This window comes from Chelmon rostratus, chromosome 15, assembly GCF_017976325.1.
Source record: "Chelmon rostratus isolate fCheRos1 chromosome 15, fCheRos1.pri, whole genome shotgun sequence".
Classification (NCBI taxonomy): Eukaryota; Metazoa; Chordata; class Actinopteri; order Chaetodontiformes; family Chaetodontidae; genus Chelmon; species Chelmon rostratus.
The window spans coordinates 5,086,625-5,113,262 of NC_055672.1; the positions used below are offsets into that span (position 1 = coordinate 5,086,625).

A 26,638-nucleotide genomic window follows, 5' to 3' on the forward strand; every position below is an offset into this window, starting at 1 on the left:
TGTGCTTTGTTGCTACGAGCAACGCCTCTCACATTACACAGTCACCTGACCCACCTAAAAACATTTATTAATGCAGCCTTAAGTGTGTAAAAATGTGGTATATTTGTAACAATATGCTCTGCCTGAATCACTGTTGATTATTTTTCTCAATTAATTAAAAATTTTTGATTAGAAAAGGGTGAAAAAAATCATGTTTTCAAAGCTGGAATCTGAGAATTTGACTTTTTATCTTAAAAAATGATCAAAACCAATGAACTAATTATGAAAATAGTTGGTGATTAATCTAACAGTTAACAAACAAATGGATTAATTGTTGCAGCTCTGCTCTCAAAATTGCACTACTGGCAAATACAGTACAAACAGAGGCGTTTAGCTGGACGCCACGCTGTGCACGCCGTCTCTGCAGCGTTCGTGCAGAATCACGATTGTGGGAGCCTGACAGCCTTTGTAAACACAGCTTTATCTCTGACTGTAAGGCCCATTCATCATCGGCACGGTATACAGTAACTCTCTAGTGTCCAGAGCCGCCGCGGAGAGTTCACTGGGTTTGTGGTACCTGACACTGAACCGCTAGGTCGATCAGAGAGGACGAGACGCAGCCGGGACTTAAGCCTCTCACAGTAAATCCCCAACAGCTGCACTCATTCTGATGTCTCTCTCTCAAACACACACACGGTAGGACTCGGCATGCACACACATGTTAACTTTCTTCTCCTCCTCTCGCTCTTTTTCTTTTTTTTTCCCTTCCTCAAAACACGCACACACTCACAGAGTATATACAGTATCCGCGGTCCCATATGTAAACACGTGTTAGTCATACTATAGGCTCCACGTGAGAGCCGGGCTGCACAGCTGTGCTTACTTTCCTCGAGTCTTTCTCAACTTCTCAGGTCTCACACACACACTGTAAATGTCCAGAGGTGGACCGGGTGTGTGGGAAGAGGAGGGTAAAAAAAAAAAAAAAGACGAGGAGCAGAAAGGCTGAGAGAGAGTATAGCACAATCCTCCGTCCTCTCTCCCAGTGTGACTCGTAAACAAAAGCGCCTTTAAGGGGGGGTGGCGCTTCGGCGGCACGGGGAGGGGTTTCGGCGCAGAAGAGTAGAAACATGTGCTCTTCAATCAAGAGGCTCTGCTGCGGTTTATAAATATCTGTACTGTAGTGCTGGATGGATGGTTCAAAGCCCTCGGCCATATGTGTTAGACCTCTTGGCTCCAGCACAAGCACATTGGAGTTAGTGTTCGACAGCCGGCTCGGATGTGTGGTTCCAGATGGTGAACTGCAAAAAATAACAAATGTCAATTGAACTGCTAAATGCGTTAGGTGTACGGGGAGAAACAGTCCGCAATCACATGTGAGGAGAGCGGTTGCCGGCTCAGACGGGAAGAAATGAGCTGACTGAGAATAACTGCTTAGCTGTGTGTGAGTGAGCTTCTTCATCACTGGTGACCAGTAGTCACAGGTATACTGGGAGAAAGTACAAATGGCAATAAAGCAGCCGAGCTACTTTTACTGTGCCCGTTTTGGTGTGTTTAGGGTCAGACTGTCTCCGTGGTTCCTTTTCCTCAGAGCCAATGAGAGAGTGACGCTGAAAATGCCAGTGGGGGGAGGAGAGAAAGTACAGTGGCTATAAGAACCAGATATTTGTCTCTGGACTTCTTCCCAGTTGTAAATGCCCCCCTTTTGGGGGCCTCACAGTGTGTGTGCAGCTCCACCAGCAAGACAGGCTCTCCGAGTCTAAAGGGGAAAATAGGAAAGGAGGTAGCAGAGACACAATGCGGTCTTTATCATTTACGCACGCCTGCCCGTCACTGACAGCTCAGAAATACCACCACTTATATCCGCTGTCACGCCGCGCTGAAGACAAAAACCAAAAATGACAGCAGACATACTGTAGATGTATAAACACAGCAGAGCAAACGTGTTTAACACAGTGAAAACGTCGACACTTTTTTCCCCCTTGGAAAAATGTTACATACGAATAATGGAAACTCAAACCTAAGTTAGCGCGCTAACAGGAACGGTGGATTTTCTTATGGACAGAGTGAGAAACAGAAGCCCTGCAGGCCTCTGGCAGAGTGCAGAGACATGTTGGGTGCACAATAAGGGATAATCTGACTTAGAGGTCTGTGCAGCATGATACCCTGAGGGCTCAAGGGGTGACAGAGTGCACTGCGAGGCAGAAAAAAGAGAAGAGACATTGGCCTCTGGGGTGTGCAGATGATACTGTAGTATCTAATCTGGGCTGTGCTTGTTAACAAAAAGGTCACGTTTACAGCGTAGTGTCAGTTATTTATAAGACAACAACTGCCTGTTATAAAGGCTGTTAACTTTATGAGGCAAATTTCTTAGTCTCAAAGAGTCAAAAGTGCAGTTGTTGAAATGAAACACCACTGTGCATAAACCCTGAAAGCATCAAACAAATTAGAAATTAGAAAAAAGAAGCTTAAAGTAGCAGTTCAGGTGCCATTGAATCAAAACAAACAGGCTTCATGCAAACTCTGATTAAAGGTAAAAGTTAGATGAAACAAACTGTCACTGAACATTACTTCCTCACACAACGAGCCTTTGAAGCGGCACAAAAGAGTTTGACCTTTGAATGCAGTCGTCTCTCATGCGCAACAAGCAGGAGCGGCGCAGCGGGGACTGTTTTGTGTAATTGTTTGATGGATAATACAGTGAAATATGTCTTCAGTGCAAAGACCTAAGCCTATCTGCAGAGCCGGGCTGCTTACAAATAATAAAAGCGTCCCTCAGTCACGACAGGTGTAGTTAACTCGAGAGATGCATCAGACCAAGAAGGCTGCGAAAGCGGATCTGAAAGCTCTGAACGGCTGCTTTGAAAGTGGAAATACTGTCTGAAACTGCACAAGTGGCGGGCTCTGGTGTGCAGCAATGTGGCTACTACATTCATTAGCCTGATTTTAGCACAGATCTCTACAAAGGCTGTGTATTTCATGAGTGGCCTTGGGGGGTCACACCAAAACAGGCCATCTGGTTCTCATTGTGTTGCGTCCTTTTAAGAGATAATTAGGAATATTACAGAGTCAGCCATGAATACATAAACAGAATTCCCCATGAATCCACAAGTGGAGTTGTTAAAAAAGCTCCCAGAGGAGGCTCCAAAGCCCTTTAAAATCTTCTGAAGTAATCAAATTACTCCTCTTACAGGAAATCTACGTTCAGAGTCAAACAGAACAAAGTGCACAATGATAGGAAGGAAAGAGATTTGAGGCCTACACAACAACTTCACCTTTTTCCCAGTTAAATGTTATGTAAGGCGGCTTTGAAAACACAGCAACATCTTTAAGGTAAATAAATCTGACCTAAAACAAAACGACACCACTCTGACATTTCTAGGCGCTGCTATGAAACAGGAAATAGTTTCAGCACATTTCAACCCCACGGGAAAAACTTTTTTCATGCAAGCAAGTTTTTTCCCAAACACGGCTAAAGCCTGCTCACTCTTCCTCTTTTAAAGAGACGGTTTCCCTTTAAGCCGTGCAGAGCAGATGGTTCACGAGAACTCTCGTGGACCAAATACCTGAAGTCAGCATATTCCCCTCGCTGTAAGCAGGCTAATCAAACATGCACACTATCCCCCCGTGTTATCAAACAAACAATGCAGTGCACATACCCATACACACCAGCGCGCAACCCTCATAATCCAGTGTGGGGCTTGAGTTTTTTTCACCCCCACTCTCAGGGTAGAAGAGATCGCTTAAAAAAAGAAAGCATGAACATTTCTTTGTCTGGGAATTCAGGGTCAGGTGATTGCCGACAGGAATTCTGGTTGGCTAGAGAGGACTTGCAAAATGTTGGCTGCGAGCCAAGAGGCTGTCTTGCAAGCAGGGCTGGAAATTTGCTGCAAACCTCATCTTCACCCTCATATCCATAGCACAGAGTTCATTTCCATAGCTGGGGGAGGGGTCAGGAGAAGAATGGGGGAGGGAAACAGAGAGGGAGAGACGGAGAAGTCCACTGTAACACAAGGCACATGAAAAAAAAAAGAGAGAGAGAGAGGGATCCTGGAGAAAGTGCAAGACGGCAGTAACCCTTTCAGCCACCATGTCGTCCCCGCTGCAGAAACATGCAACAGCGAAAGGCTCCGCGTCAAGAGCAGAACCAAAACTAAAGGCTGTGCATCGTATTACTCCTCAGGAAAGGGCTTTGATGCCAGAACAAATCAGTCTTTGTGCAAATTAGATCAAAGCTTGCACTACACCAGATGAGAAAAGGGGGGAAAACAGCCACGCTCAAAATTTGCATCTTGCAAATCCTCAGCCTTGTAAAAATCTCAAATCCTAAACCCTGCAGAGGGACTCCTTTAAGAAAATCCACCTCTGTTTGGAAAAAACGTGAACTGCCTACTTGCCTTGTATTTTATGACATTTCACTTGCGGGACCCCGGCATGTCCTGCTAATTTGGCAATATTTCCTCCCTGGAGACATTTTTATGGCCGCTCTCCGAGCCTTCTCCAGAGGAGAGCAGAGGGGGGCGGGGAGGCAGAAGAAATGGAAGACCCCATGTTGATACTACGGAGACTCCTCATTATGTAACAGATGAAGTTGCACTACATCAGATTACTACCAGGAGTCATATTGAACATGACTAAGTAATGAGCAATGTGGGGAACTCCATGTTTGTAAGATTTAACATCTTGCTGTGCTCGGAGCTTCTGTTCATGGTCCAAAAGGAAATCAGAGCTTTGATAAATTACCACTTTGCTGTGTGATCACTCTGAATACGGTCAAGATTACCAGTTTGTCGGCTCGCCTTGGTAGCCAAATGGTTACAGCACATGCCGCATCGTCGCAACTCTTCACTGTCACTGCCCAATCAAGCAAAAATGCTAAAAATTGTACATTTCTCTGAAGACTTAAAGGATTTCGTGTCCATGTTGGCTTAGAAGACGAGATCAAAAGGTCCATTTAGTAGCTTTTCTGGAGCTTGAGGAAGATCATGCGATACGACTGAAAACTGCTACTAAATGGAACTTGTGGCGAGGTTGTTTTGCCAAGAATGAATTTTGAACTCTTTATTATTGCTCTACACTTACATGGAACGTTTAATTGGAACTATTTTCCATCAAAGAAATAGTCCCATGACAGGAAGTCGTGTTCAGACCGGCTTGAGCCCCTTGTTCATTTGAAAAAGACCAAAAGTTGAACCTGGCTTAACTTTAAGACCAACACAAGTACATGTAGATTAGTCTGTAATGTGAACAACATATCTCTACGCTTTGCTTGTCAATGGTAACCCAAATTAATGTCAGTCTGATGACTCTTCAGAGCAGTAAAATCCTTCCTCATCAAGCTGTAAACCACTGTGTTGCGTTTTGGTGTCTGACAAGCCTTCAAAGTCATGGATCTCATCAAGATTCCTGGATTTCACCGTTTTACCAACACACGCCCACCAACACAGCCCTTTCCCAGCCTGAGCACCAACAGTCTGTGCATCATCCAGATTAAAAAGGATGCTGTTTCTGGAAAGAGACCGACTGCATCGCTTTAGGAGCAAGAGGAAAAATGTGGGGTTTTGTTTTTTCGATGATTCGGGTGAACTGACCCTCTAATGTAGCAGCGCTTCGCCACAGCTTCATTTTCATCCAGGAAGCATGAATCATGTCAAAGCATCAACACAGCTGCATGTGATTTCTCCTCTGCTAATACAAAAGGCAAAAACAAAGCCAGGAAATGCAGGAGCTGACTGAGCCAGTGGCTCTGGAAATCCACGGAAATAAATGGTACCTTCATGAGATATCAAATGACCCATCAAATACACTTGGCCGTGAATACACATACCCTGTCTTTGACCCTGGCCGCTTTGGTCCAGGCCTGTCACTCACCCTGTAACCTATGGTGGCTGGGACAGAGCTGGGGTACTCACCTCCATCTTCCACTTGGCCAGCCACTCCTCTCTGGTCCGCTTGCTAATGTAATAAGGGTCACCAGCCTGGAAGGTTATTCTGGGCATGGGCCTCTGACGAAGGCTGATCTCCCAACCAACTCCCCCTCGCAGCCTGCCTCGACCTCCCTGTTTAAGGTGTTGAAAAAAAAAAAAAAAGTTAGCTACTAGTTCTTGATTCTTGAGACTTTCTATCATCAGGAAGCATCCAGATTTGAAGTAAATCTGTGCATCCAATCTGTCACTAGAGCCTGTGAGACAGACTCTAGTTAACAAGTGAGTAATTTGCTGTTGAGGCGATGGGGTCGTCTAATTTCTAAAAAGAAGATGACTCACATGTTGGTGTGCCGTACGGCGCTATCAGCTTGTGATTGGTCAGGCGGCAAGAAGTGATGCCACAGTGTCTAATCACAGCTCCCTGGCAAGGTCACCAGCACCAACTATTACGAGAGGCTCCCAAGTGTATTTGATATTTCAAATCCATACACCATCAGGTACCATTTCTTTCACAAGTCCAAAGGCAAGAGAACTACTCAGTTTTTTCCTGGACCTTGAAGAAGAAGCCTCGCAGGAAGGCAAAGCTTTAAGTCAAGCATTGGTGTGGTAGTAGATGTCAAAAAGTTTAACGATACACAGAAATAAGGTTGAAGGAATAGTTTGGTGTATTTCTGCTGAGTCAGGTGAGAGGATAGACACCACTCTAATATCTGTGTACTAAAGCTCCAGCTAGCAGCCGGTTAGCTTAGCTTAAAGACAGGAAATGGGGGGAAACAGCTAGCTGCCCAAAGGTAACAAAATCCACCGACCAGCAACTTTGAAAGCTCACAAATTCACAGGTTATGTCTTGTTTGTTTAATCCATACAAAAACTAAAGCAACCGAGCTAACGTCAAGCAATAAAATGGGGCAAATCTTACTTAAAATATGCAGAATTATCTGCCAACAGAACAGGAAGTTTCATGTACCAAGGGTTTTAAAGCAAGTAAAAATATCTAGTCTCAACGAGTCCACGTTATCTTAAAAGTAGTGCAGCCAGACTTAAAACAAGTACATTCGTCTGGATGCAAAGAAATTCTGACTTTAAGATACGAGCATTAAGATACGAGTCATGAGATCACAGTAAGAAGCTATAACTCATTAAGATAACTAAGGAGCAAAAAGCTTGAAACAATTGAAATGCTCTAACATTAAAAACTGCCTGGTAAGAAGATGCCTGACAGACAAAAAACAAGCATCTAATGCCTTGATTTAAGATATTGCATCTTGGTCCCAGCCAAGAAATAGTCCAGCACATAAACCCAATGAAATGACAAGTGGCAGTTTTTCCACTTTGGTTTTTGTGTAGATTAAACAAGTGAGATACTCATTAGCGAGGTTTAGAGGTGATGGTATGGAGGGTTTGCTATAGTTGGACAGAACCAGGCTAGTTGTTTCTCCTACTTTTAAGTCTTTATGCTATGCTATGCTAAGCTAAGCTAATCGGCTGCCAGCTTTTGCTTCATATTTACCTATAAATCTTCTCATCTGACTCTTGGCAAGAAAACGACTGTATTTCCCACAATGTTGAACAATTCCTACCCAGCTTCATTCATGCAAAACAACACGTAAACATCCCTGTATCAAGTAAACAACCTGTGCTACATTCAAGAGTTACTAATAAGAAAAAAGAATAAAATTGCTGCAACAACACAAGGTGGGTTGAAGTTTTTATTACATACCAGTCTAATGGAGTCATGTGAGGAATCCTGTTATACTCAGTATTTATGTTTGAAAAGGTCAAAAAAAGCACCTTTGCTTCTGTTCGAGCTGCACCGTGACCATCTATCATGCTGGCAAGCAAAGGATTCACAGTTTGTGAGACGAAAGGTAATTCACCCCCCCCCCCCCCAAAAAAAAGGAAGCCACAAGCAAGCAGCTATGGGAAGTGTGAAAGACACCTCAAGAGTTACGTCAGCCAGAGAACAAAGACTCAACAGAGCAGAAATCTTACCTCGGTCTTGACTGCATCACCCCCGTCCTCCTCCTTGTGCTCCACATCTAGAGAGAAGACAGCGACACAATGGATGGCCTGAATCATTCATAGGAGAGTGGAAATTGGCCACATCGGTTATCCTCGTATCTGTGTTAAACTCAACTGGCCTCGCATTCATCAATAAACCATATGACACATTTATTAACCCAAATTATTACGCTCGCCCGCCACATCATCCATTAACTGTGCGTTTGATGAAATTAAAGTCAAATTAATATAACGGCACAGAGATAGTGGCTCGGGGAAACTCCTTGTGCGTGCTCGGAGTTTAAAACCGTCTGCGATCGCGGGAGCTCAGGTGCCATATGAGGGTTTGATGCAACCCAGAGGGTTTGGAGTGGCCGGCCAGGTTATGATGAGTGTGGAGAGGGGCCAGGTTTACTTTGGCAAATGTCGCACTTCTGACCTTATATCCCCCCTTCCTGAGACACACAGCTGGTTGCTATTAGCATGGCCCCTCCCACGCCACTGACACCGAGCCGTAAAGGCAACAACATACTGCTTCACTTGACTGTGGCTCTGGGGCCATATATAATTGCCTTGCCAATCTCCAAAGCCTCAAAAGGACCAAGACATGAGTCTCTTCTTGCTGCAGTTGAGTTATGAGCAACTCGACAGATGCAGACACTGGTGTAGAAAATGATGGTAAGGCAATATCTGATCTTCATCAGTATCATGCAAATGTTCAAATTTCTATTATTTCTGAGCACTTTCATGAGATTTTGAACACTTTGCAACATGGACAAGTACTCTCTAACACAACCACGACAACTAGGCAAACCTCCTGCCGATGAAGCTCATGTGATATGAATGAAAGCCCCTGAACAGCTACTAAACGGCCCTTACTGTAAAGGCAGCAACTTGTGCTTGAGTTCCACCATTTTTTGCTACTTTTATCATTTTAAGAATTTTTTTTGTTGTTTTTACTGCACTACATACAGTTCAGCTTGTAAAATCTGTTCAACAGTATAAAAAGTAGCTTCAACACGACCACGGCCGATCCATACGCTATTAATAACAACAGTCCAGTAGTGCATCGCTGCCCTGCAGAATAAAATGTATTTCTAAAATGCCAACTTTCCATAAGATAAGAAGGCGTTTTTAAAATTGCTTATTTAGCCTAGGAAGTTTGAGAATGAACTCAGCCCATAAAAGAATGTTCAATACTTCATAAGGAGCAAGGCTGCAACTGGATTATTTACAGTACTGATTAATCGACCAATAATTTTTTAAGCTGATCGATTTAATTAGTTAGTCTACAAAATGTCAGAAAAAAAGTGAAAGATGTCTGTCAAATACTACTACTCAAATATAAGAGAAGAAATAGCCTTCTGGGAATTTTACAAAAGGCAATTTTTTTTCTCATTTTCATCAGAATTGCTGCCTCTTCATTTTCTTCCAATCAACTATTGATCGAAAGACTTACACTTCTAAACTTTTACTTCAGTAAAACGTTGACCTGTAATGGAGTATGTTTAAATTGCAGTCCTGCTGCTTTGGAATAAGTAAAGGATCCAACACTGATGTATTGTAAGGATTCAAAGCTCTCGAGTGCTATTCACAGTTTCTAAGAAAGACAAATATTTTCCACAGGAAAGAAAATGTCCATATATGCAGAGGAAGTTGCACAACCACAAGCGAGAGATGCAGCAGGAGGCTGAAGCTCGTCAAAAATAGCACAGAAAATATTTGGTGAAACGTGCACAGAAACCGCAGTCTAATAAAAATGTCCTGAACACAATAAAAGCTCCAGTTGGGATTTCCCATTAACTTGGCTGTGATTTAAGATGTGGAGGTCCACAATAACAAGGGCATGTTATTCATTCTTAAACGGCATTGTTTTCCTGTGTTCAGCCGAGCGGTGAGGGGTGAGCCAGGGAGCACGGACACCACCGAACTGAAACACTAGGACGGCAGCGAGGATTCGTGAAGAGGAAGCCAGAATCAGCTTCATCACAGGAGCTCAAACAACACCTCTGATATTATTGAAACCATGTTTAATTCCAAGTTAAGCAAGCGTTTCTGACAGCGCCTCAGCGATGTGACACCAGGAGTATTTAAACATCATTCAAGCAGCCGCGGCCTGAATTAACGTGACGGCGCAGCCTGAGTAAACACGACTATCTGCCGAGTCGAAGCCCAAACACTACCATAACACTTGAGCCCTGAGAGGCGAAGGACAACTTTTGATGGCGTGTTTTCTGCACAGCCAACTCCGGCTTGTCAGTGAAGTGCCCTACAGACCTGTCCAAACAATAGTCCGCTCTCTTAGCAGCCTCTTCAAGTTGGTTCCATGTGTAGCTGAGCCCCCGGTTCCTCCCTCCCCCTTGCTCTTTTTTTTTTTTTTTCCATCCCTCTCTGCTCGGGTCTGGTCTCGTCGTCCTCATCGGGAATAAGTGACTATATAACAAATCGGTGAGGCAGCGCGGACTGCCAAGGTCATTGGGTTTGTGAGGGGAGCTGGCTAACGTTGCCCACAGAGAGTATACCTTGCCAGTTTGAGTGTGTTCCAGCTCTCGTATTGCTAGAGCTCAGTTCCACTACAGCCGGAGCTCAAATCCTTCCTGTGCCCTCCAGATGGATAACAGAAACCCTGTTTATCTGACTATCGATCCACCGCACTGCCCCCCATCAAGGACTCTTCCTTCTGAGATGCTCCCTCTGTTCAAACTTTTTTTTTTGTGTGTGTAATGGGATTAATATCTGCCTGCATGTATATTTTAGTCGCGGTCAGGTTTGCTGTTTAGTGCATTTAAGGTAACACAAGACAGCATGCAGGCGCAACAGTAAGTGCTGCTTTTTGCATTTCCCAGAAATCATTCAGCAATTAAACTCTGGGCAGCAGTGTGGGCTGTTTTTGCTGATGTAATCTGAATTGAAAGTCTGTGTGGCCCCCTTTTTTTTTTTTTTTTTTTAAACTTGCACATTCGCACTCCAGCTGCTTTTTGCGCTAGTCGTCTGCTCCCACAATCCTTTGCACCAAGCCTGCAATGGGTGCAGTGTAGTTTCCAAATTTCCATGTCCTGACTTAAAGAAATCCTATAAATGTTGATGCAATGTGTCACCGGTGTCAAATGTACTCACAAACTGATGCCAAATCCATGTGTGCATGTGCAGCTTACAAACAATAAACTACCCACCGTGCACTATGTTCACACATTATGTGACTGGCAGTGCACGTCCTTTCTTTGGCTTTGCGGCTAGCAGGGCCTGCGCTGACTATCTGGTTCCTCTTTCTGTTGATTCAAAGCAGTCTGCTGGTGTAAATGTACAAGACTTCACCTCCTGTAAGCCGCATGACTCAAACTGCCACTTTAATAGATCATATTGTGACAAACTGTGTGAAATGTCAAGGTTAATGTTATGAGTCTCACTGTGTTTAGCAGTTAGAGATAATGATGAAATGACTATTCGTTGTAGGAGCTGCTACTGCAATTTTGGGAGTCTTATTGAGAGGCTAGGTGAGTGCGAACCCCACAGCTAATGGGTTTTGCTGTTGGCTCACTGGAGCCTGTGTGCTGCACTCATCTTACAGAGGGCTCCTACGATATGTGAACGATTTTTCTAGTTTGAGTCAAATCACTGTTGAGTTATATCGATTTGATAAACCTGTTGAATCCATTAATGTCCACACACATGCTGACACATCTGTAGCTTTCTGCATGTTTCTACTACACAGTGCTTATCAAAAGCAAAAAATATGGAGGGCAGTGCAGATGATCTGGTGTAATTTTAAATTTCTCCTTTTAGTGATCCTTCCTGAAAAACCTACAACAGGATATAGTCACGTTCTCCCGCCTCATTTTAACTCTACACCCTCATATAAAACAAAGCACTGTGCAACAGGATGAGTGCTGATGCTTTCAGTAAATAAAGATATATGTCACATCCCTCTGTGTTCAGCATACTGAATCTTAGCAGCATCCAAACCCAGATTAGGGAGCAGAGTTGCACACCTGGTTCGGAAAACCCGTCTTTAGCCATTTGCACCAAAAGCCAACAGGGTTATCCCAGATTTCTGCTTTGAAGTGAAGTAACAGATCCTAGAAGCACAGATCAGGTGAATACAGAGTGCAGACTCAGTTTGTAAAGAGTTCTGGGCACGACGCCATCCACCTGGCAGGGCCCCCGACAGGGAGGCGGCCACAACAGAGACCTGCCAGCTCCCAACAGAGGCTTGTTGCCAGGAGACGAGTCGCTCCTCCCCGGGCTTTATTTACTGCACTCCTCATCAAGGTCATAGCCGGTGTCTCTGTGGCCGAGAGAGGAGCGAGAGAGACGCGTGGCTGAGAGAGAGAGAGAGAGAGAGAGAGGACTAAAAGGCAGAGGGAGGGGGGGCAGCTAAGTGAAATTGTTAATCTCCATCTTGGACTAAAAACTACCTGTCAGCACCACTCTCTCCCAACAATGCCCCCCTGATTTATATCATCTTTATACACTAATGTGATCTACTGCAGCACTGTGGCTGCTGCACATTCACTTCTAATGGACCAAAACTCAATTTAAAATTCTAAAAATCTAAAACTAAATTTGAAATCATTGCAATCAAAATGTGAGCAGCTTGCCTTTAAACAAATATTTGGTTGCATTTTGAATTGGAGCAATAGGACCGTTTTTAGTTGTGTTCTATTCAAAAGATAAAATGCGATTAACTTGCCGGAAGTGAAATGTTTCTACACGCTGATGTTGTGGCTCCTTTTTCCTTTTTTGACCACATGGCTTCAAAGCTAATCTACATATTGTTTCTCTCTTTCTTTCTCATTGCAGCTGCCCTGTGCATTCAAATGTCAACTGGTTGTACATATTGAAAGCACTTGGTGAGCCACACAGAGACGTTCACGAGAAGTGAAACACAGCATGCATAATATTCAGTATGATATGAAGATGAATATTCGTATAAACGTTATAATTACTGTGTGTCTGATTTGCAATGCAGCCTTAATATCTGCTTACGTCTTTCCACTGTGCAGCAGAGTGAATGCAACACTTTAAGCCTGAGTGTTACTAATCTTGGCAGCGTCAGTGCCATGCTCTGTGTGTCTGACATCCATTTACAGTTCATTACTCAACATCTTGTACTCGTCACATGACTTTTCCTGCTGCACCCACGGAGAGCGGAAGCCAAAGAAACTCACATTTCGTTGGGCGCTCCAGTTTCCGCCTCCCTCGTTTCTTGCTCGGCGTCGTCAGGCTGTCGTCCTTGTCTTTCTCAGAGTCGCGCTCTTCCCTGCGGAGCAGGAATCCGTTCTCCTGGGACGGGCTCCGGCTCTGGCCCTGGGAGCTGTCCTCTGCCCGGCAGGAGGAAGGGTCTCTGGGGAACCCGTTCTCCACTTCCCTCTTCTCCTGTTTGGGGAAGCAGGCGTCGGATGTCCTGTCTCTGTGCCCGCCCACGTCTCCATTGTGGACCTGTGCTATGGACGGCCTACCCACCCCGGTGTAGCTGTTGCCCACACCCACGCTGCCTTTGAGAGCGCCACAGCTCTCGACCTGCAGGCAGGAGAAGAGGAGTTTGAAATGTAAACATCCCGGCAATCGCTCATCTTCACAGATTATCATTGCTGCAGCAGTGTGTTACAGTTGGATGTCTTGAAGGTGCACAACAGCGCTGTGCCTGTCAGCAGTGATGACATATCGCTGGATATACTGTAGCTGGCTGCGCAACAAACAAAACCTTTCAGGAGTTACGACAAATGATCCGGCGCGCTTGAAAAAAAAGGGTCATCTGAGTGAGCAACAATAAAACAGCTGGCATTACCGGAGTGAGGATAAGCGCTCCTCAGTCTCTACTGCCTAAATGGGCTATTTAGCTGAAAGAAAATGAGAATTAAAGCATTCATCCGTTTCATATTAGATAAGCTTAATTTCATCCCTTAAGCCTCCTCGGCTCTATCTGGACAGAATCAAGCATGTAGCTCAACTTCCACACTTATTAGTCAGTGAATTATGGCATTTCCCTTTCAGCTCTGTTAAACGAGAGTTGTAAACTTCAAAGCTGCGCCAGTAAATCTGCTGTACAGCCGTTAACTCGCGAGTGAGGAAGGGATTACATTAAGAGTTCATCAGGTACACTACTGAGCTTCCTGTACTGCATTTATCGTTACAGCAGCACGGAAATATGTCAGGAATGTTGGCTGTTTGACAACAAAGAAGTTTTTCGCTCCGTCCAGTTTGGAACGCCCAGTTAAACTATTTCATTCTATGCAGAGGAGTGAATTCAAACCGAGCGGACCGATCTGGAGCTGCAGTGTAAGTTACAGCGGCAGACATTCGGCTCACGCACTAAAAAAAGCAGCAATTGTCTTGGAAGAGCGAGAAAAGATCCCTTTCAACTCGACCCTTTGAAGAAATGTGATAGTGTCTGTGCTGGTGCCTAAAAATAGCCACAAAAACACACTTTCTCAGACAATCCCATTATTGGGTCACCGGGAGCAGAAAAGTGGAGCATGTCTTGTGAGATCAGACTGTCAACACTGACGGGAGCAGCGCTGAAGCTTCCATCTGCTGTGCATGTAGGTACAGCGGTTTGCATTTAAGGCAGGCGTCAGCAAAGCCTCAGGGGGCATCCGCCTTTCAGCAGACAATATTTCGACAGTAAGAGGTCGAATGTGATCTCGTTCTCGCGCATTGAAGAGGAAAAACACAACGTAAAACTAGCTTTAATGTGACCCAGAGACCTATAAAACGTCTGCGTAGTGACTGCAATGCAAATTATGCGGAACAGAACTGCAAAATAAACTCCAGCGAAAGTCGCACTGTATCGTAAAACGAAGCTACGTCGAGCCAAAGTTGTTTTTTCGGGCATTCCTCGCAGGCCGCAGAGCTCTAAATGACTTCACCCTCGTAATAACTGAGAACAAATTAACTGTAAATGTTGAACAGTTGCACGCACACAAAGCGCGGCGCTCCAGTAAATCTGTTCGACATGATGAATGAAAACAACAAATCCACAGCTCAGGCATTATTAATATTCTGACTCACTTCATAACTTGAAGAAGAGTAAGCAGAGCGTGTGGGTTTGGGCAAACAACCGCACAAGCGCAAACAGACACATGCACAAACTCGGGGAATATGCACACACACACACACACACACATAAACAGCACACACAACTGTCGCTGGAAGAATTACGCAACAGATTACTGACCCAGTGAACTACATGAGGCCCCTGCCAGAGGTCAGAGGTCACAGTCGGTAAATCAGGCGGCTCAGACAGGCAAACAGAGGTCAAAATAAAAACACTCACTGCTGCAGCATTACAACTAAGTGTGATAAAATATTAAAGCTGCATTAACCAATGTCTCCGTACTACTTCATTTCCAGCTGCATCAGGCAGCCGTTTGCAGCACACAAGCTTGGGTAAACCCGCCGAACGCTACCTGCCCAGCGCCAAACAGCAGACAGACGAGGTTAGCGAGCTGGTGGACGCAGTGGAGCTGCTTTAGGTCTTCTTGGCGGAGACCAGAAAGAGCTAAAAGAAGAGTGAAATATTTGACTAATGCTGCTTTAATTATAAATTTGACATGAATTAACTTTCCGTACTCTGCTGGCAGGTTGCTACAGCGTATGCTATAGTACAGCATATAATGAAAGTGCCTATTATCATACGAAGCCAATTAAAAGTGATTAAAGGGGAGACACAAAAATGACAACACATGCCAAGAACCGCGTTACATTAAGTTAAATTATCACTCACACAGGCTACAAGATGACACTGCATTGACCACAATTATGTGTAAATATTGAGCACAGATGCAAACATGTAACCAGGTGAGCATTTTTTAATCCTCCTTCAGACGAGCTGAAGCCGGTGGATGCGACAGCTTGGACCCGTGATAGTAAAGGGCAGCAAGGTTAGTTCATATGCAAATAAAAGCCTGTGAACAGAGGGAATGAAGAAATACTTTTGTTGGCATTTTTCATTCAACAATCTTCATGGGAAAAGGTTTGTGACGACGACCTTTAATCACCTGCTTTACCTTCTGTTTTTACCTGACTTTTAATAATTAACACTAAGAAAAAACACAAGACCTCTAATCCCTGTCAGAGCATGTTCAGGATTCAAACAGAAAATCCAAATCATGCCTTATACGCAGCATATTAAGTTGGCAGGTATGTTCTTGAGCGACTCTCATGCAGAGAAGAATAACAACAACGAATCACCTATTTGACTGGCGCGTCTGGCCCGTGTGGTCAATCCCCCACAGCTGTGAAAACACTCGCCGAGGCGCCCTGATTCTCGCTATAGCTTTTCTTTAACTGTGATTGGTGGTACCGCTCGGCTGCCTTAAACACACACCCACACAAACCCTCCAGCATACCCCCTCCACACCGCACATACATATCTGTAAATAATTTCGTAATCCCTTTTTTGGCTTGTTGAATCACACTGTGAGAATTAATTAACATGATTTTAAGCAGAGGCTTATGCAAATGATAACATCTCAGGGAGGAAAAAAAAACACCACGTTGGCCCAAGAGTCATTATTAAATCAGGGCTTGTAACTACAAAAACATCACAAACAGATTACAAATGGTGTTGGTGCGTTTGGGCCTAGCGCAGAAACACGGCGGAGACGTGTGTGATGTTTATGCATGAGTACAAAGTAGCATATGTGGAGTTTCACAAGCCTGAAACACCTCCTCTATTTTTATCCTGTTCATAGGTGTTCTTGTGCATTTACTCAGCATCTTTAAATTATGGCAGTTTCATCGCAGCGGAAGACAGAAACGTGCGGAAATGTTGCAGAAATCTGCAGCGTTTACTGTTTAAAGTCGTGTGACACTAAAGGTCGGGGCGTGCTTAAAGAAAACTACCTCATACGATGTGTGGAAACGTGTTTGCAGTTCTTCCAAAAGGCCACACTTTATGGTGGGGTGAGATACCTGCTGTCAGAGTCTCCTCAAAGGCATTTATGGCTGCCTGAGTTCAGACCTTGTGAAACTCAGCTGAAAAACGATCGATCCAATCGGCGCCACGAGGGACTAATGATAGGCCAATCAGCACCAGGGGTGGGACTGACGCCGCTGTCAAGCTGTGCACCGGAATCAAAGAGGAGCAGCAACAGTGGTGACTGTAAGTACAGATAACTCTGCTTTACTGATTTAGACGTTTATTGCGCTCTAACCACGCGGCGTCACATCAGTCGACTCAAAACGACGTTAGAGTCAGGCCTGTAGTGATTGGTTTGGGAAAATCAAATCCCCCTCCCCCGCAGAAACCGATTAGAGCAGAGTCAGACTGAAGATGGAAACAGAGTGGAGCGAGTCCACAGTTCTGTCTGGCATCAGGCAACGTTCATCGTGCTGTTCTGAAGATGAATGAAAAGGAGAGCTTGGGAGAGGAGTTCAGCCCGTGCACGCTCACTCACCTTCACGCTCTTCTGGCCGAGCGCCGCACGAAGTGGGCGTGAACGCCCGATCGCCTGCTCTGAGAGCTGTTTTCGACAAAGCCTCCACAATTCAGACGTCAGAGAGGCAGAAAGGTGTGGCTCCAGACCTACGAATCACCGCCTACGCCAATTTATTCACTGGCTCGTAGAGTTTAAATATACACCAATTCCTTAATGAAGTGAAACCGAATATGTCTGCTAATCAGGCGAGGAGGGAGGGTTCGATCCTGTCTCTCAGCCTCTCTTTGTTTGTTCCTCGCGCAACTATTTCTGCCTGAACGCCTTCCAGGAAAAGAAAATTTGCCCGTCCATCCCCACGTTGAGATGAATCATCGCGTCTCGCCCTTCTCAGTGACAGCGGGATTTTCACCCCGCGAGTGTGGACGACAGCTGCCTTAAGATGTGACTGGACGTTTTTTGGGGGGGTTTTTTGCCTTTTATTTGACGTTGAAGAGGCAGACGGGAAACAAACGGAGCAGAAGTTTGCAGCTAGCATGTATGTATGTAGTAGTTCTTATCAAGCACACTCTGGCACGGGACACTAAAACTCAGGCTAAACAAACTCTTAAAGGGCCTTTCTATTCAATATGGAGATAATTTTGGAATTTAGGAATTATTTCACAAAAAACACGTACAAGACATATTAGAAAACTGCTAGAAAATTAGTATTCATGGATGTATGGATGAATGTAAGGCAGATCAACACTCACTGGAAACTGCTTGCGCTTCCTTCCAGGCTTGCCAACTTTACAAGAGGCACTGCTTTTAGCTGACTTCTCCTCCGTCATCAGGTCCATGTCCAGTATTGTGCTTTCACCCTGTCAGAAAAACAGACAGACATGTTCACCAGGATCTGAACTCACGTCCTGTAATAACTGTGAGTGCGTCACATTTTCATTTCAGGCCGGGATGCATATATGACATCGCATCTTTCCAGGCTGTGGAAGACAAAGCTGAGAGGCGGTTTCACCTCAGCTGAAGATGCGCGGGGAGTGATACCGGATCTGCAGGACACACATGAAACTGAAACACTCGAACATTTGGGGGGACTGCGGCGGGTCCTTGAGTGTCTTTGGCGTGGGCGGACAATGAGACAGATAGAAATTGAATGGCACGTTCCTTTGAACTAGGCTGGAGTGAAAGCCCCACGGATGCAGCGCTGACCTTCCGCAGACAATCCCCTCTTGACACCGTTACAAAGACGTCGACCGGCCCCCACCTTCCCCTGCTGCAATTTCCCTTTGATTAATAAAACTGTCTGCGCCCGTGAACAAAGCCCCATGTCCGCCACCACCAAGTACCCCTGGGGTTGATGGGAGAAAAGATGATCCTAATGTAGATGCTTTGAGCTTCAGTATTGAGTGAATAGGACCACCAGCACCAGGTCTGAATGCAAATGAGATTGCAAGGCCATTCCTGACAGCTGCGGTTGGGGGTGGAGGGCTGGGTCCTTATTAAATTCCATCAGTATTGAACGTGAGATTCCCTCTGAGATAAATGAGCTGTCCGCACTTTAAGGCATTCTGGTAACCGAGTCCCTCTGCTGACTTGTTGTTAAGTACTTTCATTTGAATCTTAGGCACTGTGGCGTCAGACGACATGAGAGGAGATTACTGTAAGGTGCTGCGTGACTTTGTCATTGTGTAACGGGTGGTGTAAAATACTGCAAAGCAAGCAGAGGAGAGCATGGACAAGTGCAACACCTTTAATTCTTCCAGAGAGAAGCAAACCAGAGTGACGACACTCTTCGCTGCACGTGTGCAGTTACGTCATCCTCCTGCCTCAAAACATCACCTCAAACCTCTCTGGGAACAAGTCAGCACTGAAAAGAGATAAACTCTCTCCATACATATGAATGGATATCCATCCCTTTACTGTAATCATCAATTATTATTGTGTCCTAAATAAAAACAGCTGCTCTGGAGCTTTAGATCTAATCACATCATCTTCATAAGCCGATAGAATTTGCTCACTTGTCTTTGTTTAGTACCTGTTCAAATCCCCTTGTTTTTTAGGACTTATCTTCTTCTCCAGGTTAAATTCAAACTCTTTGGTAAACTCCATCTGCTGATGAAGATCTTGCAACATAATTAATATAACAAAAGCTCCAGAACAGCTACCAAAGGGACCTCGTGGGGGGGCCAAAAAGAGGTTTTGATGCAGCGCCATGTAGCTGTGAGATATGAGGTTAGCATCTGTCGCGCTGTCAAAATATGTAAGCTGACATATCTAAATAGCAGCGTTTGGGACAGAAGACAGGAAGGATGTAATGTTTGACCTCTGTAATTTGGTCTCCTGTGCACAATAATGGAAATGCAGCTTTTAAACCTTTGCACTGGAAATACATTCCCGATCAAGTCACGCAATCTGACGAGTCACAGTAGGTGTTGTAACACCGGCCAGGGACCTGCGTGACATCCATCACCTCCTCTCGCTGCTCTTTTTGCCAGCAACTGTCCAATAAAGGCAAAAACGCCATAAAAACATTGTTAAAAAACTGGATTCGAGCAGACTCTACATAATTTTAAAGACAGGAGGCTGTTCGCAAACACAGGCAGGAATTTCAAACGTCGGGCCATGTTACGTCCTGCGAGCATTCGCTGCTAAAATGGAATAAATCCATCAAGCATTAGTGTCCCGGGGTGACAGTACACTGATTTGCATAAAGAGAGAGATGCGATCATGCTGTGATTAATGGGCGCGGGGTTATAATTGATACATAAAATCATAGAATATTCATCAATACATTGCTGGACAAAAGCACAGAGGTTAACATAAAGGTAGCTATGGATGCTTTGGTGAGAGGAAGTGTTTTGCAGATGGCTCCCGTTCATTGTGTGATTACTAATAGACAGCCGGGTGCTTCAGTTTTTCCTTACAGAATTTGCATGGATAATAGCACGTTTTGAGTGCAGCCTGGTGTGCAGGCTCATTTGGGAACCACTTACATGGATGACACAATTCAGTGGTGCCTGCAGGAGCAGCCTCCAACACACCGTTCACCCAATTCCCAACCCGAGCGCTCAGACACGCTGAATGGAAATAACGCGCCATTTTCACACACAGCTTCACGCTAATATTTTCTGAAAAAAAAAAAGAAAAGAAAAACAGCAGAAAAAGCCTGAAATACGGCTTGTTGTAGCCTGGAGTGAACCCGGGTACATTGTCAATATCTCGGCACTATTTCCGTCTGGGTAGCTGGTTATTTAAGGCAATGCCTGTTGCCAGGCAACAAGACTAAGGGCAGTACTGTGTAATGGGAATGTAGAGGAAGAGGACAGATCCCCCCTAGTAAAAGAGCTGTAGAGCCATTCCAGCTCCGGCTCAACCTACACCAGCCAACGCCCACGTCACCAACCACCATTCCAACAGCAAATGTCACATCACACAGCTGCACCTTGCAACAGCCTCATCAGCGATGCTGCCGCCGTTACACAGACTGTGATAATGAGTCTGCCTGCATCATGAACGGTGACACGGCACTTCACGTGCTGTCGGATTCTTCAGTGAAAATCGGACTATTTTTTTAATAAACAGGAGGAATTGATGCACCGGAGTCATTAGCTTAGCATTAGCTTGACCCATTGATTAACTGCATTCATGAAATTGGGAAAGGCTTTAACTGGCTTTGACCTGAAGTGACTGCACACGCCACAATCATCCTATTTCAGGGCTCCATCGGTGCAACATCGAAGCAATAAGACTAACAAACTGTTCTCAGAGCAAAAACACACACACATTCATGCATGCGTGCACGCACATATGTACTCTTTCTAGATGTTTTTAGGAAAATACTAAAAGGCACGCTGCACTACATCATCGCTGGATGAGCCCTGGAGTGAGTAATCTCCTTTTAAATCAGCTCTGGTGACTTCGAGGCCTTTCAGAAAATTGCATTTTGCAGTGATGAGAGAGTCAAATCCAAAATTAATCAGCAGCTTAGCCCAAGTCATTGAAAAAGCCAAAAGATGACTGAATGAACTCTTTGAACCCACTAAAGTTGAGAAATCCCGAGTCATTGACCAACATACTGAGCTTCAGAGGAGTCTCATAAATACCTCAAGTGGGATTCCACAGGCGTAGTTTTATACTCCACACGTGTTTCTTACCATTCTGTTTCCAGGCGAATCAGCATAGTCCGGGCCTTTGAATGTGGCGGTGTTGGTGTTGGTGACAGCGTTGGACGGCATTGTCGGGGGTCTTGATGTTTGATAATGGGGGATGTGGGTGAAGGTGAGGTGAAAATAAACTCAAAGGGGGGGAAAAAAAAAAGAAATGAGAGATGATCCCTCTTCTCGCCGCTCTCCTGGAAGATAAGAGAGGAAAGCGACAGTCAGCTTGTTCTGCGCCTCACACATCAGATGCACTTTGGTGTCGCCTTATGATGCCTTGACACATTTACTGCACATTTCCTCCAATCACTTCGCTTAAATTTCATTTTCTGTCATAAAGTGGCTCTTTCTGAGCGTCAGATTTCCTTTTGTTGAGTGCACGTCATGTATAGGTACCTCGCAGGCCTCTATAGGATACTATATGGCAACCATCGCCTATAGGGCCCAAGCCACTTTTCTTTTTTCTTTTTACACCACATGGATGTATGGGTGTACAGTAGTCCACATTAAATGGCTGCCAATGTGAACCTGAATAGAGCTGCAAAATAAATCCAGAAAGATTAGATTGTGTGGCACATTTTTTTTCTTTGCATGATTAATATTTCATTTTCACCTTACGCGTCTGGGTTAAAGTTACTCCAGCAGTCAGCCATGCGCACGGCGGAGCCACACTTGCACTATTGCACTCGTGGAAACGTGCAAAAATAAAAAGCCTCCGTGTCTATATTCATATAGGATGTGTTTTATTTCCTCTAAGGGTCAAGTCAAGCTCGATGTCAGCCGGCTCTGATTTATTTCAAAGGTCTAATAAGCTGCCGGAGTGAAGTCTCCGCTCCTGAAAAGATAATTGCAGGCAACAACCACAACGTGTTATCTTGGAAAATAATTTATTATAAGGGCCACACGGGCGTTTAATGTCACCGCAGCTCCACGCACATCCAGCCGCAGGGAGGCCACACTCCTGCCATCCACTCACATGCATTTATTATCCAATTGGCTATGTGTTAAAATCTGAAGTTTCAGACGTCTTTGCACTAGGGGAAGTCTGCAATATGACCCAGGGGGTTGTGGCTCTTTTACAGGCCACGGCCACTGATGTATAAATCCCCGTTATATATGTACATATATATATATTTATATATATAAATATTTTAATGAGTCCAGTGTTTTCAGGAGCCGCGATCCCGTTTCGGTGCTGTAAATTCGGTCAAGTTCAAGTGCACATCGCGATGTCCAATCAGCACATCTGCAAAAAGCAAACCCCCTTAAATCGCTATTTCCCCATTTCCATCGAGCGCCTTCCGCTCTCGGGGCTTTCACGTTTTTGTTCACAGAAAGGTTGCCCTTCCTGCGCGGCTACCGGTGCCGGGTTAAACGGATTTAAATGCGCGAATCGCTGTGTGTTCGTTACCCGATTTTCCCAAGTCCCAGGCCTGACCCTTTTTGTCTCGCTTGCTCCCGGAGCCTCCTTCCTCTTCTCTCCCCGTCCTCCACCTCCCCAGCCGGCCAGCTCTCTTCCAGATGCACCGCTCTCACTGCAGGGGCCTGCAGACTGTCTGCTGCCTGCCGCCGGGTCCTAAAGCCGGCCCGCGTACCAATCAGCAGACCACAGTGTGCAGAGGGGCGGGGAGGAGGGGGCGAAGGTGGCCTGGGACTAATAACTCATTATCATGGACCCCTGCTAGTACACACAAATGTTGATCTCTTTATGATATTGTATATGATTTCCTCTCAGGAGCCTGGTGGCGTGAGGAAAAGACGCCGAAGTGCCCTTTAAATTTTGGGGGGTGATTTTCTATTTATTTGACAGTAGATGGTACACATGTGGGTAAAACAAGTGGTGTCACATGCAACAAAGGTCCAAAACTGCATTTTTGCATGTGCATCTTGCAAGGATGCTGCAGTCTTTAGCTAAAGGTTCAAACACTGGAGCACTTCCATGCTAAATATTTCAACTATAATATTACACCTGAGACACATTTGAGGGGCCCAGGAGCCCTGTAAAGGCCACTCTAGTTGTCCTAAGCGCCCGTCTGATGTGACCTTAGGGTAAAAATAAACACTAGACCTGTGTCTGAAGACGAATGCCCCTTTCTAATGTTCAGCACCACCCCTCAGAGAGATTTGCTTTATGTTGATTTAATTGCTAAAGTGCCAGATTGTAGGCCAAACAGCACCACCCCAGGCCTGTTTGGGGCCATTAAGAATATCTGTTTGATCCCCCCTCATGCATGTGTGTTTCATGGTCACACAACAGTCAGGCAATCACTTACTGGTGTGTGAAAATCTAAGAGGAGCTGCAAATGTTTGCCATAATATTGTGACACTACAATGAAAGATTTCAGAGGTAGCATTAGAAATGCAGTGAACCTAAAAGTGACGCAAGAAATGGGCTTATAAGGGTGGTAAACTGAACTAGGTGACAAGTTTTCTGCTTCAAAATGATATTTGCATGCATGTGCACAAGTATTAGTTAATTACAATTAACAAGCGGACTGGAATTTGCTGGGAGACGTGACATTAATTACCCTGGTAAATCATACTATCTGTTCTGTACAGCTTCAGTCTTTGAAAGGTGCATAAACACAAAGCAGTGTAATTCAAATGTTGACAGAAAGAACACAGGAACCTGAGGAGACTTCCCCGTTTTTAATTTGCTGCATTTATGGGCCCCCTGGTGGCTGTGGGGCCCTAAGCAGCCATGTAATTAGCTGATGCCGCAGGCCGGCTTTGAGGCCTGGTGAAGCGAAACATGTGCTCTCAATAGTCTCTGCTCTGATGATGCATATTTACTTCTTCACATTGTTGTAAACTCTTGATATAATGTCTCATCTTCTACAAATATTCACGCTACAGTACACGCTCGCTGTGCACATACTCAGTTTAAAAACTTTTGTGCAGGCACAGATGTTTGAGTGCACACAGTACAGTATAAAGTGCTTTATGTACATAGTGGGTGCTGACATTTGCACATTCCATTACACAAACCTCAACTATTTCACCATATAGACGTCCTATTCTAGTATTTGTGGTTACACTTATGTAAGGAATTGTGTATTCTTCATATATTCCGTTCAGGGAGTCAAACACAGGTGTTACTAACAACATCATTAATTGCTGCATTGCATTACATTAATTGCAGGAACGGAACAGCCAAAGTTTTAGCTCTGCCTGTGTTTTCCCTGCTATGACAAGTCAAAATGTGCGCTGTGAAAAAGTTTCCTGAATCTGATTCATTCGGGAGTGATAAAGACAGAAGATTAGCACGGCTAAAATTTAGTCAGAGAAGCAAAACAATATGTGAGCAGAAACAAAGTAAAGCAGAAGATGCAGAGAGTTCGGACATGGAGGAAAACTGGTGATGGTCAAATCTGATATAGCAGAAAATTCTGATGTCTTCTCTGTGTAAAACCTGTAGCAGTTTGGGCTAAAGTTCAACTTTCAGAACAGAAACTAATAAGAAACAAGCATTAATCATGTTTTTGACCTTGTTATTTGAGTTAGATTGGACTTTGTTTTTTAATCTTTCTTCTGCTTCCTCTATGGCAGAATAAATTTGGGAATTACTGTCCTATCCCACCTAAGAGCTGTCACCTCTGCACACTAAAATAGCAATTACCCAGCTGTTGAAAACCATATAAACCACAATAGTGGTGATTTTTGCACAGTTTTGCTCTATAACAACAACATAACAACACCTTATGAATAGAAATACTTTGAAACACGCTCAATCAGGCAGTGCTGTACATATTTATTTTAGTAAATAGTCAAACCAGTTAAAATCCTGGGTGCACCGGACTCATGTGTTTGGCCTTAAATCTGTAGATCAAAGCGGATGTAGGAGTATGCAGCTCATCTCATGCACCCTCACAGATTTTATGAGCAGAATCTTCATCTAGCACCGCATCTTAATTTCATTTCCTAGAAGGGTGCAGCCAGATCAAATCTCTTATCACTTTCAGTCCATTAACCCTGCAGCAGCCCACAGCGCAGCCAGCGTTTATCCCCTACATGCCCACTAGACGGAGACACACAGCGAGGTTGCCCAGGTGCAGCCAGAGACTCACAGGGCAACACAGATTGAGTGCTTTCGAGGGGCAACGAAAGAGAGTGTGTAGCAGCCGGATGTGGTCCTTCCTCTTTCGCATAGAGTCAATGGCACTGAGAGGTTCATGTGGGGACAGCAGTGAGACGATGCCACATGACCAGCAGACAGCAGCAGTGTGACAGCAGCTGATGGAGAGTCTCCGTCTCTTCCCAGAAACACTCAGAGGAGGATGTTGATGAGATCAAAGCATCTCACCTGTGCAGTTTTTGTCGGCATCTGAGCCCGGAGCGACAGGGGAGAAGGCCAGGGCTTGGCTTTGATTTCAGTTTGTACATGAAGCAGGAAAGGGCATTGTTTTGGCTGAACTGTTGGGATGAAGTGTTTAGCCATTTTCTGTTTTAAAAGATAAACAAGAGACAAGTCAGGCCCAAGAGACACAGTGTGATTTAAGGGTTTTATTTACCTCAGTGTCTGTGAGCATGTTTAAAACAACAGCTGTGAGCTGAGGTCTAAATCAGATATTGAGCTACACTGAGCATACATACACTGGCATTATATATATAAAAATATATGTATATTTATATATGCAACATGCAACACCTCGCCAGTGGAGGAAGTACTACTTTCCTTAAGTAAAAGTATCAATACAACAGTAATACTAAGTCCTATATTCAAATTCCACTTAAATAAAAGAAGAAAACTATATATGTATTATATGATATATATGATAAGATGTATATAAAGTTATATAAAGCTGCATAATTTAAATGGGGTAAAAGGTTATACTCCAGTAGTTAGTATTCATTATGAAGAACAGTCATATTATATCATCATTGTATTCTTGTTTCTGTATTAGTGATTAATTTATGCGTAAGCAGTATTTTAATGTTTTAGCTGGTTGATGTGGAGCTAATTAATTTATTTTTTACACTATTTTGTACTTTAGTAGTTTAGACAATGCACATGGTTAATTTTATCCAGCTGTCATGTAATAAAGTAAAAAGTACAGTATTTTACACTGAAAAGTAGACAATCATGACATGACCCATCAAAGCCATATTTTAAATCTTTTTAATATATCTCACATTTGATTTATTTACAAAAGACAGTGGCTTTGTGACATAAAACTATGTTTTTGTAAAATCAACATGA

The 26,638-nt window shown here is 44.3% G+C and overlaps 1 protein-coding gene across 4 annotated transcripts in view; it reads right to left on the reverse strand.

The window, feature by feature from the left end:
• dnmt3ab (DNA (cytosine-5-)-methyltransferase 3 alpha b) overlaps window positions 1–22,913 on the reverse strand; it is a 40,045-nt gene extending 17,132 nt beyond the window's left edge. The window contains exons 1-6 of one of the 4 annotated variants that reach the window (XM_041954650.1): window positions 22,850–22,913; window positions 21,436–21,632; window positions 18,037–18,144; window positions 13,073–13,424; window positions 7,896–7,942; window positions 5,889–6,035 (exon numbers count right to left, since the gene is read on the reverse strand). In XM_041954650.1, coding sequence (XP_041810584.1) covers window positions 5,889–6,035; window positions 7,896–7,942; window positions 13,073–13,424; window positions 18,037–18,144; window positions 21,436–21,516 — 735 coding nt within the window. In that variant the 5' untranslated portion in view covers window positions 21,517–21,632; window positions 22,850–22,913. Of the gene's footprint in view, window positions 1–5,888; window positions 6,036–7,895; window positions 7,943–13,072; window positions 13,425–18,036; window positions 18,145–21,435; window positions 21,633–22,849 lie in introns of those variants that run through there. The other 3 variants (XM_041954651.1, XM_041954653.1, XM_041954654.1) reach the window with 3 other exon arrangements.
• Between the last annotated feature and the right edge of the window lie 3,725 nt (window positions 22,914–26,638).